This window comes from Geotrypetes seraphini, chromosome 13, assembly GCF_902459505.1.
Source record: "Geotrypetes seraphini chromosome 13, aGeoSer1.1, whole genome shotgun sequence".
NCBI classification, from domain to species: Eukaryota; Metazoa; Chordata; class Amphibia; order Gymnophiona; family Dermophiidae; genus Geotrypetes; species Geotrypetes seraphini.
In genome coordinates this window covers 69,666,325-69,684,023 of record NC_047096.1, presented here as the reverse complement: position 1 = coordinate 69,684,023, position 17,699 = coordinate 69,666,325, and the positions used below count along the sequence as shown (strand labels likewise).

Sequence of the window (17,699 nt, the reverse complement as noted above, 5' to 3'; positions counted from 1 at the left end):
GCCTTTTAAAATCAGCATCAGAAGTACAAATTCTTCTAATTCTTAGGAATTGGGAGAATGGAAGACTTTTTCGCAGAGAGCTGGGATGCGCACTTGAAAAGTGTAATACCGAATTGCTGTCAGTCGGTTTCGTATAAACTTGTGTTTTAAATTTCCCATCAACGATTTTAATCAATACATCCAGGAAGGAGATTTCAACTGTACTATGCGTGTGAGTAAATTTTACTTTCGGGTGACAGGTGTCCATATATTTCAGAAACTCACTTAGTTCATCGGAACTTCCATTCCAAATCAGGAAAATGTCATCGATGTAACGGGTCCACAATTTCACTTTAGTGAAGAATCTAGAAGGATATATCCATTTCTGCTCGAATTCATTCATAAATAAGTTAGTTAGCCACAGCCGGGGCCATAGTAATCCCCATTGCTATCCCCGATTTTTGCTGGAACAAGCAGTCTTCAAACATGAAAAAACTGTTTTGAAGTACCATTTTAGCAAGTTCACAAAGAAATGCTGTCGGTACTTTAGAGGTCGTTCTTAAATCCAAGGTTTTATTAATAATTTCTAGCGCCTCCTCCTGAGGGATGATGGTATATAGGGAGCATACATCTATCGTGACTAGTATTGAATGATGATCCGGTTGAATCAACTCCATTTTCTTCAAAAATTCCGTGGTATCCTGTAGATATGAAACAGTCTTTTTTACAAATATTTGAAGAAATTTGTCGATATAAATTGATGCAGCCTCCAAAAGGGAACCTTTGTTAGAGACAATGGGTCTCCCTGGTGGAGCGGTTAGTGACTTGTGAATCTTGGGGAGCAGATAAAAAATGCCATATTTCATCGGAGAAAAACTCTAAAAAACTACAGCATAACATAATATTTACATAAGACAATAAAAGAGTGCAAAACATGTAGCTGCGTAAACAAACTTCAAAAGCTATTTGATTGAAAGAACAAGTTTTGTAACAAGCTAGTAACCATACAGGATGTTAATGCAGAAAATCTCAAGTGTATCACTACATAACTTAGTAACAAAATAGTAACTTTATAGAATGTTAATACAGAGAATCTTGAGTGTAACATTTCATGCATTGTAAAATCTGAACTGAAGAAAGAGGAAGATGAATATAAAGAGAGATATGAAAAGCCACAGGTAAGGAGGAAACAAAGGAGAAAAAGTAGAAAAGAAAAAAAGGGGGCTGAGAGAAAATAAGAAAAAAAGAGAGAGAAAGAAAGAAAAAAAGAAAGGGAGGAAGAGGGAAGAAAAACCACACCAAAGGAAAATAAGCCAAAAGAACACAGAAGAAAATCAGAGGACAACAAAGAAGGAAACTATCCCGTCAGCATAGCTGCAAGGGAAAACCCAAAATGCTAAAAGTGACACCAACAGGGTTAACGATACAGCAAAAACTATTGAAAAAAACAGAACAGAATTTTTATATGATGTGTTTTAATATTTTGTGTTATGTTTTTATGTTTGATAAAATGTTTTATGCAGGTGTTCCTTAGACACCGAAACACAGTGCTGTGTTGGGTCCACAGCTTCTGCTTGTGTCCTTTTATGAAATAAACAAGTTGGTTTTACATCAGTGATCTTCAGTGGAGTGTTCATTGTCCATTCCCACTTCCTTTTGTAGTATAAACCAAGACACCTACTTTTGGGCCATTTTATTGGCCCAAAAATCTTGGTTTATATTTGAGTGTATATGGTAAATATGTAGGTAACAAAAAAATCATTGCTTACGTATGAAAATGCTGTAACCTGTATAATATCTGAATGCTCCTTCCTCTGGACATGTTATTATCCCAGGAGAAGCAGGCAGCCTATTCTCACATATGGGTGATGTTATCCACGGAGCCCGGATGCGGACAACTTCGCAAGCAGACTTGCTTGTAGAACTTTAGAAAGTTTGCGACTGCTGCACCGCGCATGCGCAAGTACCTTCCCACCCAGTTCAGGGCAGTTCATGGCGGAGCCGAGAAGTCCTATTTCGACGCTCTGCGCTAGACTCAGTTCTGCTTCATGCCTTCTCTCACCGCAGCTTATGTTTTATTTCTTTTCAGGGTTGCTGTGTTTTTCTTGCGTGTTTTATTTTTTTTTTAAAAGACTGACTTCGTTTTTTTTCTTTCGGTCACAGTGGGGCCTGCCTCGTGGCCTCAGCCTGTGGGCTATGACCTAGCTGAGGCTATTTTCCCGTTTATGTCCCGGCCGGTCACAGACTTCAAGAAATGTAGCCATTGCCAGCACGCAATTTCACTCACTGACCCACATCGGTGGTATATTCAGTATTTGGAACCTGACCATCGTCCGGAGTCGTGTGACCGCTGCGCTACCCTTCAACCTCGTGCCCGCAAACATCATCTAGTTCAGGTGGAAAAATTATTTGGAGGTATGGATCCACTTGCCCCGGTTTCAACCTTAATCAAGCCATCCTCATTCGGTGGGTCCTCGTCCTTGAGCAAATCTGCTAAGTCTTCTCCTGACGAGACGCATGCAGGTACCAGCAGTAGTTATCAAGCTGCCCAAGAAGTCTGCTTGTGAAGCTGTCAGCATCCGGTATCCGTGGATATCGTCACTCATATATGAGAATAGCTGTCTGCTGTCCCTGGATAACACCTGTTACGGTAAGTAACTTTACTTTTTGTAAAATGGCTGTTATGCTGTCTGGTCTCCAAATGCAGCTATTTTTTTCTGCATTCATTTTGCTCTGCATTGAGGGAAAGTTTTGTAAAATAACAATATAAATTTCGGACATCCCTTTGACGTTGCAAAACTAGAGTATGCCTCTGTTTAAAAAAATGAGAAGAAAAGGAAAGCTAGAAGGTTGAGTGCTTGCTTTTTTTTTAAGTGCAATCATTAGCCTTCTTGCTTTAGTATGAGAACTTTCAACATTTTCAGATAATTCATCAGCCAAATTAAAAAACAATATTACTCTGATTCCTATTTTTCAAATTTTGGTGCAATCCAAAAGAAATATACTTGAACTTGATGAAAGCTATTCTTGCTGTTATATCAGTACTTAAGCTGAAATTTCAATCAAGACTTGAAAGCAGGAAGCCTAAATGCATACGAGAAAACATAAAAATAGGAGAAAATATTACGAGAAAAGGAAAGAAAATTCACTAATAAAACTAGATTATTGGGATTTAGCAGCTCTGAAACATAGGGACAGTATACTGAAGTGTATTAACAGCAGCCATTAAATGGTGCTAATCACACATACTTACCATTAATGTTAATGACATACAAATGAGGCAAATACTAAACCACACATTTCCTTTGTCTATGGGCACTTCACCAAAACTGTGCACATTCCTGTCATATAGCTAGTGGTTTTGTATTAACATATCTTTGAAATAATTAGCTTTTTCCTTAGCAACAGCAGCAGATGAATCCAGAGACCAATGGGATAAAAAAATATTTTTTTATTTTATTTATTTTATTTATTTTGCATTTTAGTTGTTATTTATGTATATTACAGTTTGGTATATCATTTAGCATATTTTATATGGATTGTCATTCAGTGAATTTTATATGGGTTGTTTAATTATACTTTGGATTAAATATTTATCAAATTTGTTTGTTGGTGTATTTTACTCATTGTTATCATTGTACCTTTGTTATATATGAAAATATTTCTATTGAATATGTATTCATATGCATTTATGTTAATGTATTTTTTGCTGTCTCAATTTGCCTTATTTATTAGTACATCAAGTTATTTATATTATTTATGTGTATATTTGTAGAGCCTGTTGGCTGAAACATGTATGTGTCGAGTCTTTAAATCATTGATTGTACCACGATTGGAAGAATAAAAGATTTGTACATCTACAGATAAGTTTGTGGACACTATCTCAGTGCACATCATTCTTTGTTGGACAATTTCATTCTCCTTCTCTTTGGCAATTTTTTGTGGTTTTGTTGTTCCCCTGTTTTGTCTGCTTCAACTGCAACCATCTATAATTTTGTAATTTATTAAGACCAAATTTGTGTTGCAATTGTGAAAATTCAAGCAGCTTACCATCAAAAATAACATCATTCAGAGTACGTATATCTGCCTTCATCCAATATTTCCAGCTGACTTTAAATCCGCCAATTTGAATCTTGGAGTTCGGCCATATGGTTTGATAAGTTGATTTATTCATTGGAATAGGTGTTAAATTATTCACACATTTTAATGTTTTCCATGTACAGTGGTACCTTGGTTTACGAGCATAATTCGTTCCAGAAGCATGCTCGTAAACCAAAATACTCGTATATCAAAGCGAGTTTCCCCATAGGAACTAAGGGAAACTCGCTTGATACGTTCCCACCCCCCCACCCCCCAAGGCCAGCGGCGCTGTTCTACCCCCCCGAGAACCGCCCCCCCCCTGCTATCTGGCATCTCCCCGCTCGCGTTGCACCCCCCCCCCCCCCCGCCGTGATCTGGCATCCCCCAGCACCCACCCAAACACACTGCTTACCCCCATGTGGCACCGGCACCAACGCACAGGACATGCCGGTGCCTGAAGATCTGTGTCGTGTTGTTTGCTGGGCCTCGAGCATCTGCGCATGCTCAAGGTCTTCGAGTTCACGCTCTCTCCGAGAATCTCCGAGAATCTCGGAGAGAGCGTGAACTCAAAGGCCTTGAGCATGCAAGATGTTCAAGGCCCAGCAAACAAGAAGACGCAGATCTTCAGGCACCGGCATGTTCTGTGTGTTGGTGCTGGTGCCAGATGGGGGTAAGCAGTGTGTTCGGGTGGGTGTTGGGGGATGCCAGATCATGGCGTGAGGAGAGGGTGCGACGCGAGCCGGGGGGATGCCAGATCGCGAGAGGAAGGGTGCCAGATCACAGGGGGCGCCGCTCGCAAATCGAGGCAAGCTCAGTTTCTGAGGCACCGATTTTGCAAATGTTTTGCTCGTTTTGCAAAACACTCGCAAACCGGTGCACTCATAAACCGAGGTACCACTGTATTAGTATTCTATTGTCCTTGTTTAACTTGGGCATCTTTATACTTAACAGATGACTCAATCTCAGTGGCGACATGAGTTGCCATTCCAACCTTAACCAATCTGGGAGATGTTCCCAGATTGTTCCATGAGGATCCAATACATACCCTGACGCATAATATAGGATTGATGGTACCTATAAAAATTAGGAAAATTTATGCCACCCTCCACAATTGGTCTTTGTAAAGATACTAAAGCAATTCTTGAAATTTTACCCTGCCAAATAAATTTTGTCAGCATACTATTCAATTTTTTATAAAAGGACCTCTGAAAAAGAACTGGCAACATACCCATTTGGTAACAAACCACAGGCAGAATCATCATCTTTATCGTTTGAACTCTCCCCCACCAAGAAAGATGTAACGGATTCCATTGCTCACATATTTCTGTGACCTTTAGCAGTAAAGATTTTTTACTTTCATTGTCTCTTCCAGCGTATTTTTTATCCAAATACCTAAATATTTTATGCCCCCTTCCAAAGAAAGGGGAATGAATCAAATAAATCTTTTGTACAGTGTACATTAAGCGGAAGAACCTCTGATTTACTCCAATTTATCTTATATCCTGAAAATTTCCCAAATTTCTCTTATCAAATCCAGCAAATGTGGAATAGTAGTTTCAGGATTCATCAAATGAAGTAGAATATCATCTGCATACACAGATTCTTTGTATTCCTGCCCTGCATAAGGAATACCTTGGATCTCCTCCGCTTGCTGACTAGCCAATAACAAGGGTTCCAATACAATATCAAAAAGCAAAGGAGATAACGGACATCCTTGTCTAACTCCCTGTTTCAGAGAAAAATATTTTGAGAAATTATTATTAATATACAGTCTGGCAGAAGGGGGACTGTACAAGGTTTGAATCATTTGAATAAATCTTGAACTAATACCAAACCATTCCATTGCTTGATACATAAAGGTCCATTCTACCCGATCAAAGGCCTGGCTGTTGTAATTCTTGTTCCCAAGGTTTCTACCTTTGATTTACAATAATTAGCTAACTCATTTGACGATGGAATATTTGATTTTTCATCCAATGCAATGTCATCAACCTTTGTTAAGAAATTAATGATTGAAAGCAATTTCTTATTTTCTCCACCCCTATAAGGTTGGAGTAATATTCTCTTCTGGTAACTCTTAATTTAGCTTTATACTTTTGAATCATAATGCTCCAATTAATCCTTGCTTCTTCAGTACCTACAATATCTTTCCAATTTTCTATATTCTTTTTTTTTTAATATAATTATAGTTAATGTTCTGTAGAGTTATACCAGATGTGCTCACTAAAAGAATAAAAAGCGTATTCTGTGTTTCTTTTGTGCAGATGGTGGGAATGAAGAGGTATCAGACAGGAGACAGTCAAGTATAGAATCCCGTCAGAGCTGCTTGACTCAAGGTAAAAAAATAAAAGGTTCTATTTTCAAAGCTCGATTTGAGATGTTTTATGAAAAATGTCTAAAAACCAAGTGGCAACCATTGTGATTTTCAAACCAATAAAACCGCTATTTTTTGTTTTGAAAATTGCTATTTTCTAGAGAGTTTGTGCTCAGTGCATCTTTCTTTACCATTTTTTTGGGGGGGGGAAAACCCTTCCAAGTGAAAAACATATAAAAACAATCCATTGGGATGTCTTGGGGCCAGCATTCTTAGTAGACTGTCCACACAGTAGAGCAGTGGGGCAGTTTAGGGGGCAGTACACTTCACATATGAGAGGTCCCAGGTTTAACGCTCACTATAACCCCTTGTATTGTAAGGTGAGCCCTCCAGGAACTGAAAAAAAACAACTGTACCTCACTCTGCACCACTACAATAACCTGCGTGCCTGCAGATGTCACCTATATGTAGATGCAGCAGGTATTTATGTTTATTTAAGATTTATTTAGTGGTTTATGGAGGGCTCACACTGACCAGCTACAATATTTGTTTATTGAGAATGGCAAACGGTCCAGGCAAGCAAGTACAACCAACAATGTAACAAGAGCAATACAGGAGAAACAAGAAAAGCAATGAGAGCAATATAAAGCAAGCATATACAAGCCTCCCAATACAAGCTGCTATGAGGAATGGGGTGTATGGTATGCTGTTCGATTGCCTGGATTTTAAGGAAAAACAAAAACAATTGAAAGAAATACAGAGGACTGTTGGATAATTTTATTATACAGCCTGAATGGTGGTTTCAACGGAAGCTTCTGGCATTCTCATTGCTGCTTTACCTTCCAAAAAGAATTGCAACTGTTCAGTTTCATAGAAGATATATCTATTAGTTTGCTATGTAATGCAGCAATTACAGGGGAAACGTAATTGAAAGGTTGCTCCCAGATTTAATATTGATTGACGATAAGTCAGGAATTTTTTACGCCTGACTTGTGTCCACTTAGAGACATCAGGAAAAATTGCGATTTTGCCTCCGTGAAATTCAACATTATCAGTCCTATAGAACAGATGAAGAATAGCTTCTTATAGAAAAACAAAAGTTACTAGTAAAGTAGCTCTAGCCATAATCTCAATCTGAGATGATTCCAAGATACCAGTGAGGTCCAAGTCTCCTGATTGTTCTTCCATCTTTTCTTTGTCTTTCGGCACATTTAAGTAATATAATTTTTGTAACGATGGTATATTATTTTCTGGATGTTTTAACACCGAGGTAAGAAATAATTGAAATAAGTCCCTGGAATAATGTAATCTAGAGACAGGAAAATATTCCATTCTTTTTAAAAGAAAGTGGTTAGTGGTTCTCAAACCAGTGCTTTGGACACACCAAGCCAGACAAGTTTTAAGATACCCACAATGAATATGCATGAAATAAGTTTGATAAAATGGAGATAGTGTGTACAAATTTCTCAAGCATATTCATTGAGTATCCTGAAAACCCTGACTGGATAGGTATGTTCCAAGGACTAGGTTAAAACCCCCCAGAATCTGTAAGGTGCCACCTGCTTTTGTCAATTTTGTAAAGATGTTATATTCTCTTGTACTAGTATACATATAAGCCAGTGTTCTTTACATTGACTAATATAGTGTAACTCATATCCTTTCGTCAATGTGTTTTTTTATATATATATACAATCTTTAGTTACCTTTCTAGGGCGTCAGACATGCCATTTTTATTCGCCTCAATTCTGGCGACATAAAGAGTGTTTATGGCTATGACTCTGGCTGTGGCCTCTTCATTCGCCCATTAACATCAATTATTATAGTTTTTTATATTTTTTTCTCTTTTTCAATTTTATAATAAAGTGCTGTTGCTTATATTCTTAAATATTGAAGTGAAAATTCATTCGTGCAGGGGACAAAATCTTGAAAAAGCCGAGGAGGCGAAACATGTCGATTTGACAGGTCCCTGGTCCGAATGTACTAAAGAAAAAACGTCTTTTTAAGATAAGGTATTTTCACTTCAATATTTAAGAATATAAGCAACAGCACTTTATTATAAAATTGAAAAAGAGAAAAAAATATAAAAAACTATAATAATTGATGTTAATGGGCGAATGAAGAGGCCACAGCCAGAGTCATAGCCATAAACACTCTTTATGTCGCCAGAATTGAGGCGAATAAAAATGGCATGTCTGACGCCCTAGAAAGGTAACTAAAGATTGTATATATATATAAAAAAACACATTGACGAAAGGATATGAGTTATATTCTCTTGTACTGGCACAACTGGCAATTGATTTATTTCAATTTGAACCGACCCGGTCTTCATTTTCTAACTTTTTCATTAGGTGGGGCCTCTACGGAGAGTGATTGTACATTTGAACCAGATTACAGTATCCCACCATTGCCTGTGGCAGAAGGCATGCAGCACGTTCGGATTATGGAAGGCATGTCTCGTTCGCTGCCTTCCTCCCCTTTACTCACTCACCAGTCTATCAGTGTACGACTTCAGCCGGTAAAGAAATTGGCTGGTGAGTAATAGTGTGGTTTTATTTAATTATAATATTATGAAAGTTAGAATAATTATTTTTATAGATTTATTTACCCTATATCTGGCAAAACAAGCACATCTGTATCCCAAAGCAATTTTGTCTAATTTTAAAGCAATGTGCATATTTTTCTATTTTCAAAAATGGCACAAAAACACACAATTGTATTTATACTCATTTTTGGCAGTTTGTACTTAGTGTTTTAGTTTGTGAAAATTAGTGCAGGGAGAGCAATGAAGGTGGTTTGAGTGTCAGTGAAAGCCCCCTAAAATTGTAGTTTCATTAAGCAAGGCTCAGTAGACCGAAGGTCTGGTTTATTTCCTGAAAATCTACCTGTATTTTTTCTGTATTATTAATAATGGTACAATATCAATATTGTACCATTATTGTTGTTTGTATTTTCTAATTATATTTTTTCCTTTTGGATTTACTACTTTTCTGGGCGAGTTCAAGCTAGTGTTGAGGATTGGTTTGTTTTGTATTTTCAAAAGTGGTCATTTTTTTTTCTAGTCAAAAAAAGGAGTTGCAGATCTCCACAGGTAGCTTTCCTTTAGAGATAATTCTCAGAGCTAACATATGTGCATACTTTCACTCTAACATAAATATAGTCGTATTGGGGCAGAGTGATGGTCCATCTAGCCTAGTATCCTGCTTCCAACAGTGGTTATCGAGATTACAAGTATAACAGAATAACAAGTAGTGCCAAGATTCACTTTGAAAAATGGTGCAAAGTCTATGTAGATATTATCCCTGAAGAGTGACAAAGTCTGACACTTTGCAAAACCGTGGAGGGGCATAATCGAAAGGAACGTCTAAGTCCATTTTCATCTAAGTCGCAAGTCGTCTAAAGTTAAAAACAGCCTAGGATACACTTTTTGAAAAATATGTCCAAATTTTTTTTTGTTTTGAAAATCATCTAAGTATATGTTCTGCTGATCTGATCGTCCAAGTCGCTAAATCGTCCATCTTTATACCACATTTTCGTCCAAGTCAAAAAACGCCTAGAACAAGCCCTGTTGGATGTGGGAGGGGTCTGCAAAGTGATGGACTGAACACCCAGACATGGCACCTAAATAGTGGGATACCTTACAGGGCACTGCTGTGAACTTCACAAAAAGGGTGCCATGTCATCATCTCATTACAGCTCCCATATAGGTCATGGTGAGCCCCCCAAACCACCTCCAGAATCTCCTAGACCCACTTATCTACCACCCTAATAGCCCTTATGGCTACAGGAGCCACTTATATGCCAGTACAAAAGGGTTTTGGGGGTGTATAGGGGAGTGCACGTTTCAGTATCAATGCAGTGATTGCAGGGGCTTATGGGTATGGGGCCTCCTCTCCATGGGTCCCTAACCCACCCCCAAGACGACTTAAGCTGCCTCTGTGCAGGACGCCTAGGCTTTCCTATACCAGGCTGAATTTTACAGATGTGATTACAATTTTTATGGGGTTGGGGGGGTGGTGATCACTGGGGTAGTGTGTGGGGGACTATATTATGTGTTTGCAGTGCTTATCTGGTGACTTTAGGTGGGCTTTTGTGACTTAGACCATGTTTTAAATGGTCTAAGTCACAACGTCCAAGTTCCGTCTAGGCTCTGTTGTAAAACTTTTGGTTATACATGCCATACGACTAAGTCTAAGCCTGCCCACGTCCCGCCTAAATCCTGCCCTCGACACTCCTCCTGAAACGCCCCGTTTAGCTATGGTTGTTCAGTGGCATTATGAAGGCCTAGGTCATTTAAAAATACGTCCAAAACCCAGTTTGATTATCGGCACTTGGAAGTTTTTCGTTTATGATCATCCAAGTGCCGACTTAGGCCGGTTTTTGGATGTTTTCGTCTTTCGATTATGAGCCCCTTAGTGTATAATCAATGGTCTCTGCAAGACCTTTTATTAATCAAACAACTGAATCTTAAAAAAAAAAAAAAAAAAGGCAAATTTCACTAGTCTGTGTCTTTGGGTAGAGGCATATAGACTTGTTAAAGCTAATTACAAAGCAATTGTATGACACCAAGCTTGTAGTAGTATAAGAAATCATTAAAAAAGAGTCTGTTAAACATCAATAACAATTTACAATAAACTCACAAAACTTTTTAGTGAAAATTTAATATACTTATATTTGTAAAATAATTTACATACTACAATCATTGTTACTACTCATAAATATATACACCCAATGTCCAGAGAAACACCCCTGTATCCCAAATGCAAGTGGTCTATCAAAGCCTTGAATTCCTGTTCAAAAGATATAGTCTTAACTGCTTTGTAATCCTCTGATGTTGTGTTGATGACAAAAAAGCATCTTCTTCTGTTAATCATCGAAAGCTAGAAGGATGCTAGGGTGCATAGGGAGAGGTTTGGTCAGTAGGAAAATGGAGGTATTGATGCCCCTGTATAAGACTTTGGTGAGACCTCATTTAAAATATTGTGTACAATTCTGGAGGCTTCACCTTCAAAAAGATAAAAAAAAAAAAAAAGGATGGAGTCAGTCCAGTGGAAATCTACTAAAATGGTGCATGGCCTTCATCATAAAGCATGGGGGAACAGACTTAAAGATCTCAATCTGTATACTTTGGAGGAAAGGCAGGGGAGGGGAGATATGATAGACATTTAAATACCTATGTGACGTAAATGCGCATGTGTCGAGTCTCTTTCATTTTAAAAGAAGCTCTGAAATGAAAGGGCATAGGATGAAGTTAAGAGGTGATAGGCTCAGGAGTAATCTAAGGAAATATAAAGGGTGGTAGATGTGTGGAGCAGTCTCCCAGTAGAGGTGGTGGAGACAGAGACTGTGTCTGATTTTAAGAAAGCCTGGGATAGGCATGTGGGATCTCTTAGAGAGAGGAAGAGATAATGATTACTGCGGATGGGCAGACTGGATGGGCCATTTGGTCTTTATCTGCCATCATGTTTCTATTCCCTGAGATATTTGTTCAAATTCAAAATATGGGCAGCTTCTTGATTAGATTTTCACTCCCCTGGAGATTTAGACTTCAAGGAAATATAATATAGTTTAAAGTCTGGAAGAATAGCTTCCTAGGTACGAATAATACTTCCTGCAAATATTTCCAAATAGAAAAGTTGAGGAATAATTTGGATGCTTAGGAAAATTCAAGAAACACAAGTTCAGGTATCTCAAGGAGTTTTCCAAGTTTCACCAGATTGCACTTTTTGTAACTCAAATATATTTGTCCCAGCTTTTTGAATTTGTGTCTGTAAGTTCTTAACTATACAATCTATGTTTACTGTATAAGAGTTAAAGATTATTACCACCTTTTGTCAGAGCAGCAGTTGTAGCATGCACATTGATCAGAATGTCCCACAGCCAATCAAGGAGGATATTTGCAGGTTTTAAACCAACAGTGCAAAAGTGTTCAAAACTCCAGATTCGTCTCAGTCCTCAGTTCCTGAGGCAAGGGAAAATCTGTTCCATAGGGTCCAAAATTAGGTGTAGTAGCTACAAAATTCACCAACCTCAGGGTTCTCTCTTCCAACTGTAGTAATGCTGACTGAGAGCTCTCCTTTCCAGGAACTGTGCCTATTTGCAACAGGGTTCACAGCAACTCACCTTCTGCAGTGAATGTCAATACAGGTGGAAGAAGTGAGCAGTGAATGTCAATACAGGTGGAAGAAGTGTTTGACGCTCATCCCCGTTCAGTTTAACATTGGTGTCTCCCATGGCCTCAGGAGGATTCAACACAATCAGATTTGTCAGTAGGAGCTGGCAATTTGAGCTTCAGAGAGAGAATCTCGTTCTTTCCTCTTATGCTTCTTCCACATATCTCTACAGGGAAGCACAGAGCTAATCACTTCCATGGCTCACTTCAGGCAGCCATCTTGGCCTCTCAGTGATTTATTCTATTGCACTGTATGGATGTAAAAGTTGGACCACGAAAAAAGCAAGACAGAGAGTATTGAGGTGCTGGAGATGACTGTAACAAATACCATAGACAGCCAAGCAATTGAAGAAATGGGTCCTTGACTAAATAAAACCCAAGTTCTCCCTAGACGCTCACATGACTAGACTGAAATTATCACATTCTGACCATATTAAGTGATGGCCAGAGTCCTAGAAAAAGTAATTCTATTAGGATAGATAAAATGGTGTGGTAGATGTGCTAGTCCACTTTTAAAGGTTGATGGACAAAGGGCACAATAACAATGAATATGCCATTGAAAAGCATTGTCAGCATTTTGTTCAGCAAATGTTTTTCACTTCTTTGTATCTAATATTGAATTGTCTGAGCTGCACAAGGTGCTATCAAGGCATAGAACAATTTCTACTCACTATCTTCACTTACTGGTACCCTTAAATGAAAAAAGATTAGAAGTTAAGATCTAATTTCTCCATAAGATTATCACTTGAGTAGACTGTTTTATGGCACTTTTGAAGAAGGAGATTTATCTTGGAGAATTCCAATATTTAATAATAATAATATAGCTTTATTTATATCCTGTCATACCTTTTCAGTTCAAGACGGTATATAACAAGAGATGCTGTAAGGATAGCGAGGTTACATCAGTTAGAATTGGGAAGGTGTGGAAGACAGTTGAGTGAACATGGTGGTAGGGTAGGAAGAAGGAGTGTATAAGAAGAGGTAAGAGATGAGCAGAATTGAACGATCTATCTATCCCCCCTAGAAACAATTTACACTTACGCTGATGACATCCTCGTTCTCCTCGAGACCGATTCGAACCTCACCAACCTCCCTGAGAACATATCCTCCTGTATAATGAACCTCCAATCCTGGGCTCACACTGTGCAAATGAAACTGAACGAGTCCAAAACAAAACTATTTTGGCTCGGCCCAAAACTAGACCAACTACCAACCTCCATCCCACTGCTCTCTGGCTCCACTCTGCAGCTTGAGTTCTCAAGCAAGGTCCTGGGCATCATCATTGACTCTACATTATCCTTCAACGACCACCTCAATTCCTTAGTATAAAAATGCTTTTTCAGCCTCCACATGCTGAGGAAAGTAAGATCCTGTTTCTGTCAAAAACACTTTTCCGTCCTTGTCCAATCCATCATCCTTTCCAGATTGGACTATTGCAACTCTACCTACTTAAGCCTAACTAAGAAAAACCTTCACAGACTTCAGCGGATTCAGAATGCCGCGGCTAAGCTTATCTTCGTAAAAAGCAAATTTGACCATGTCTTACCGCTCCTGTCCAAGCTTCACTGGCTTCCGATAATCGCCAGGGTCCACTTTAAATCCGCCTGTCTAGCTTTCAAAATCCTACACGGCATCCTTCCTCCCTTTATCCCACTTTCTTGGAACTCCTCAAACCCTATTACCACCAGACCCACCCACAAATTAAAACTATCCTTCCCCTCATTAAAAGACATTCCCATGCAGGTAAACTAGGGACCTCCCTCCCCTTCAGAATCACTGAGCTCTGGAATAACCTTATCTCCCCTCTTTGGAACCTGAGCTCTCTCCAACTTTTCCGCAAACATCTGAAAACATGGTTATTCTCAAAAATGTGATACTTACTCCATCTCTGGCATACTATGCCCTCTAAATATTCTTCTTACTCTGACCTTTAACCCTTCATTATAGTTCCTTCTATCCCAACTCCTGTAAACAGTGCCGAGCTCTACGATTGTGGAGAGGATGCGGTATACAAACCTAAGGTTTAGTTTAGTTTAGGAGGAAATATTTTTTCACTCAGAGAATAGTTAAGCTCTGGAATGCATTGCCAGAGGATGTGATAAAAGCAGTAAATGTAGTTGGTTTTAAAAAAGGTTTGGACTAGTTCCTGGAGGAAAAGTCCATAGTCTGCTGTTGAGACAGACATGGGGAAGCCACTGCTTGCCATGGATCGGTAGCATGGAATGCTGCTACTATTTGGGTTTTTGCCAGGTACTTGTGACTTGGATTGGCCTCCACGAAGATGGGATACTGAACTAGATGGGCCTTTGGTCTGACCCAATAAGAACATAAGAGTAGCCTTACTGGGACCAATGGTCCTTCTAACTCAGTAGCTTGTCCTCACGGTAGCCAATCCAGCAAAAACTCAAAGTAGTGACATTCCATGCTACCGATCCAGGGCAAGCAGCATAAAATCTATTTTTACTCTTTAGGGATCTCGCCAGCTACTTGTGACATGAATTGGCCACTGTTAGAATCAGGACAGTGGGTTGATAGACCTTTTGTTTGACCCATTATGATAATGAACACGAGAATAACCATACTGGGTCAAAGCTGGTTCTTGAAGTATTGTGTTTCTTGCTCTGAAGAACATCTGTACAATATGTACATCTAATGGCAGCATAGAACTGGAACAGAGATAGTAATGTTGATTTTCTAATAAGATAAACATGTGTAAGATCAAAAATTGATGAAAATAAATGTTCTGCAAATGACAATGTAGACTGAATGTTACATTGTCCAGGAAAACAAGTAGTCTTTAGGACAATGATGATAGTCAAACCTCTCTCTCCCCCCTCCACGTCCAATTCTCTAATTGTATATAGTTAACAATAACAGCAGAGCAGCCATCACTGTAGCTGGTGATGTCTGCTTTTTTTATGTTTCCCTGCATTTACTACTTGCTTCCGATGAAATGCCTCTGCTAACTGCCTCCTTCCCCGGCATTACCTCATTGCTTCCATTCTGTAAATTTGCCCCCAAAGAAAACCTAAAACTTTCACCCCTTTCCTCTTCCTATTCTGAAAGGCCTTAAATCTAACAAAAACAAAAACAATGCTCTTTTCCTGGAAAAGAGACACAAAATTAATTTCTCCAATCTCCATTAACAATACTGTATTAGAACTGGTTACCACTATAAAAATTTTAGGCATTTTGATAGATGACAAACTTACTTATCATGATCATATCAGTAATACCGTTAAAACATGTTTTTATAAATTACGTCTAATCCGTTCGCTTTCCAAGTTCCTATAACCCGAATCCACTAATATTCTTATCCATTCTTTAATAATCTCCAAACTAGACTACTGTAATTCTCTTCTCATTAACATCACACAAAAAGAAAAAAGAAGGCTGCAATTAATTCAGAATACTGCCGTGAAACTAATTTATAACGCTAAAAAATACGACCATGTCACTCCCCTGCTAATCAAATCTCATTGGCTCCCGATAAGCCATCGCATTACATTTAAATTATTACTCTTAGTTTTTAAAACCATAAATTTTAATGAGCCACAATTTGTCAATAGATGGTTAATCCCCTATAATACTACACGATCACTCCGTTCCACCTCTTCTAACCTCCTCTCGGTCCCCTCATTGAAGGTTATCGGTACCAGACGAAATGACATGTTCTCCATTATGGCCCTTCAATCTTGGAATCTCTTACCTCAACACATTAGAGAATTAAAAGATCTAACCGTATTTAAAAAAACACTAAAAACATTTTTCTTTAAAGATGCCTATGATTCTTAATATTATATCCCTTTTTTTATTTCCGGCAAGCTTATACTTCCCTCCCATTTGTTTTTCCCATTGTTGTAACTCTTTCTTTCCTGTCTAAACATTGTAATTTCTCCCCTATCTATCCTCACTACTCATGTACGTATTTCGCCCAAAACTATTATTTTCTTATCATGTATGTATTCTTGTATGTTTATTTTTATTGTATAACAAAAGTTAGTTTATATATTATCACCTATGTTTTAACTGTATGTTTAACTGTATTGTACATCGCCTAGTAATTTAAAATAGGCGATTCATTAAGAATAAATAAACTTGAACTTGAACTTGAACGGACCTAAGCTGTTTCCCCCCTTTTACCTTCCTACCTTTTTCTCTGGCTTATGGTAGCCTGCGGGACTCTGACTTCCATCTCTATGCCTCTACCTGGTCCCATGTCTTCTAGCCCCACATATTATTTATATAAAGATAGTGAAAGCAAGTCCATATCTTTATGTAATATTCTAGCACGGTATGCTTAAATCCTGCTTAATGCAATTTACATTAATGGTGTGGTATGCAAATTAAGATTCTATAAATAGGTAATTATATGGGTTATTCGGAATTTGCATACCAGTACATGCTGTCAATGCTGATGTGACAGCATAGACCAGAGGTTTGCAAAATTAAAATCCCTTTTGTACTTTGATATCATAAGACAATGTGAAAAGTAATGGTCAAGATGAAATGTAAAAGAAACTTTTGCAACCCACTTCTGCTAGTGCTAAAAAGACTTCTAGAAATTTTGAAATGCTGAAATAATTTTGTGTTAACACCTTGGGCTTGTTGAATATCACGTGTCTAGATCTTTTGAAAAATACTGGATACAAACTGTATTTTTAAGAATTCTCCGAGTGTTGCTTTTATATTCTGTTTTTGGCAGTGATGGTGAAGGGGATCAATACAAGCATGACAGGATACAGATAGTCATCATATCACTTAATGGGAACACCTCTAGGTGTAATCTTTTTCACTCATGCTTGTTTTAGAAGAAAGGATTCTAGCCAGCTTCTTTGCTATATCAGCACATCATACTCTAGAGAGAACACTTTAGCAATGATTCAGAAGGAGGCAGGAGATCCAAAATAGCATGCTTGTGGGTGGAGGGTGGATAGGCAGAGGTGCTTGCATAAGCAATGTGTGCAGTGACAACGATGTAGCGTTCATGTATATTTTAGAAAGAACACACGTAAATTGTGACTCTGTCCATTCTCTGTCCAAAATCTGTACCAAGCATACCTATATCAGAGTTGTATACTGTAGGATAGAGCAATTTTTCTAAAAGGCCGTATATGTATGTATACCAGCACAAACATGTGAAAACGTTTTAATCTA

General features: G+C 38.3%; 1 protein-coding gene across 5 annotated transcripts in view; it reads left to right on the top strand.

The window, feature by feature from the left end:
• TANC2 (tetratricopeptide repeat, ankyrin repeat and coiled-coil containing 2) overlaps nucleotides 1-17,699 on the top strand; it is a 460,847-nt gene that overhangs the window by 145,767 nt on the left and 297,381 nt on the right. For all 5 annotated transcript variants that reach the window (XM_033917627.1, XM_033917630.1, XM_033917629.1 and 2 more), the window contains 2 exons: nucleotides 6,324-6,395; nucleotides 8,722-8,904. In XM_033917627.1, the coding sequence (XP_033773518.1) occupies nucleotides 6,324-6,395; nucleotides 8,722-8,904 (255 nt within the window). The remainder of the gene's footprint in view (nucleotides 1-6,323; nucleotides 6,396-8,721; nucleotides 8,905-17,699) is intronic.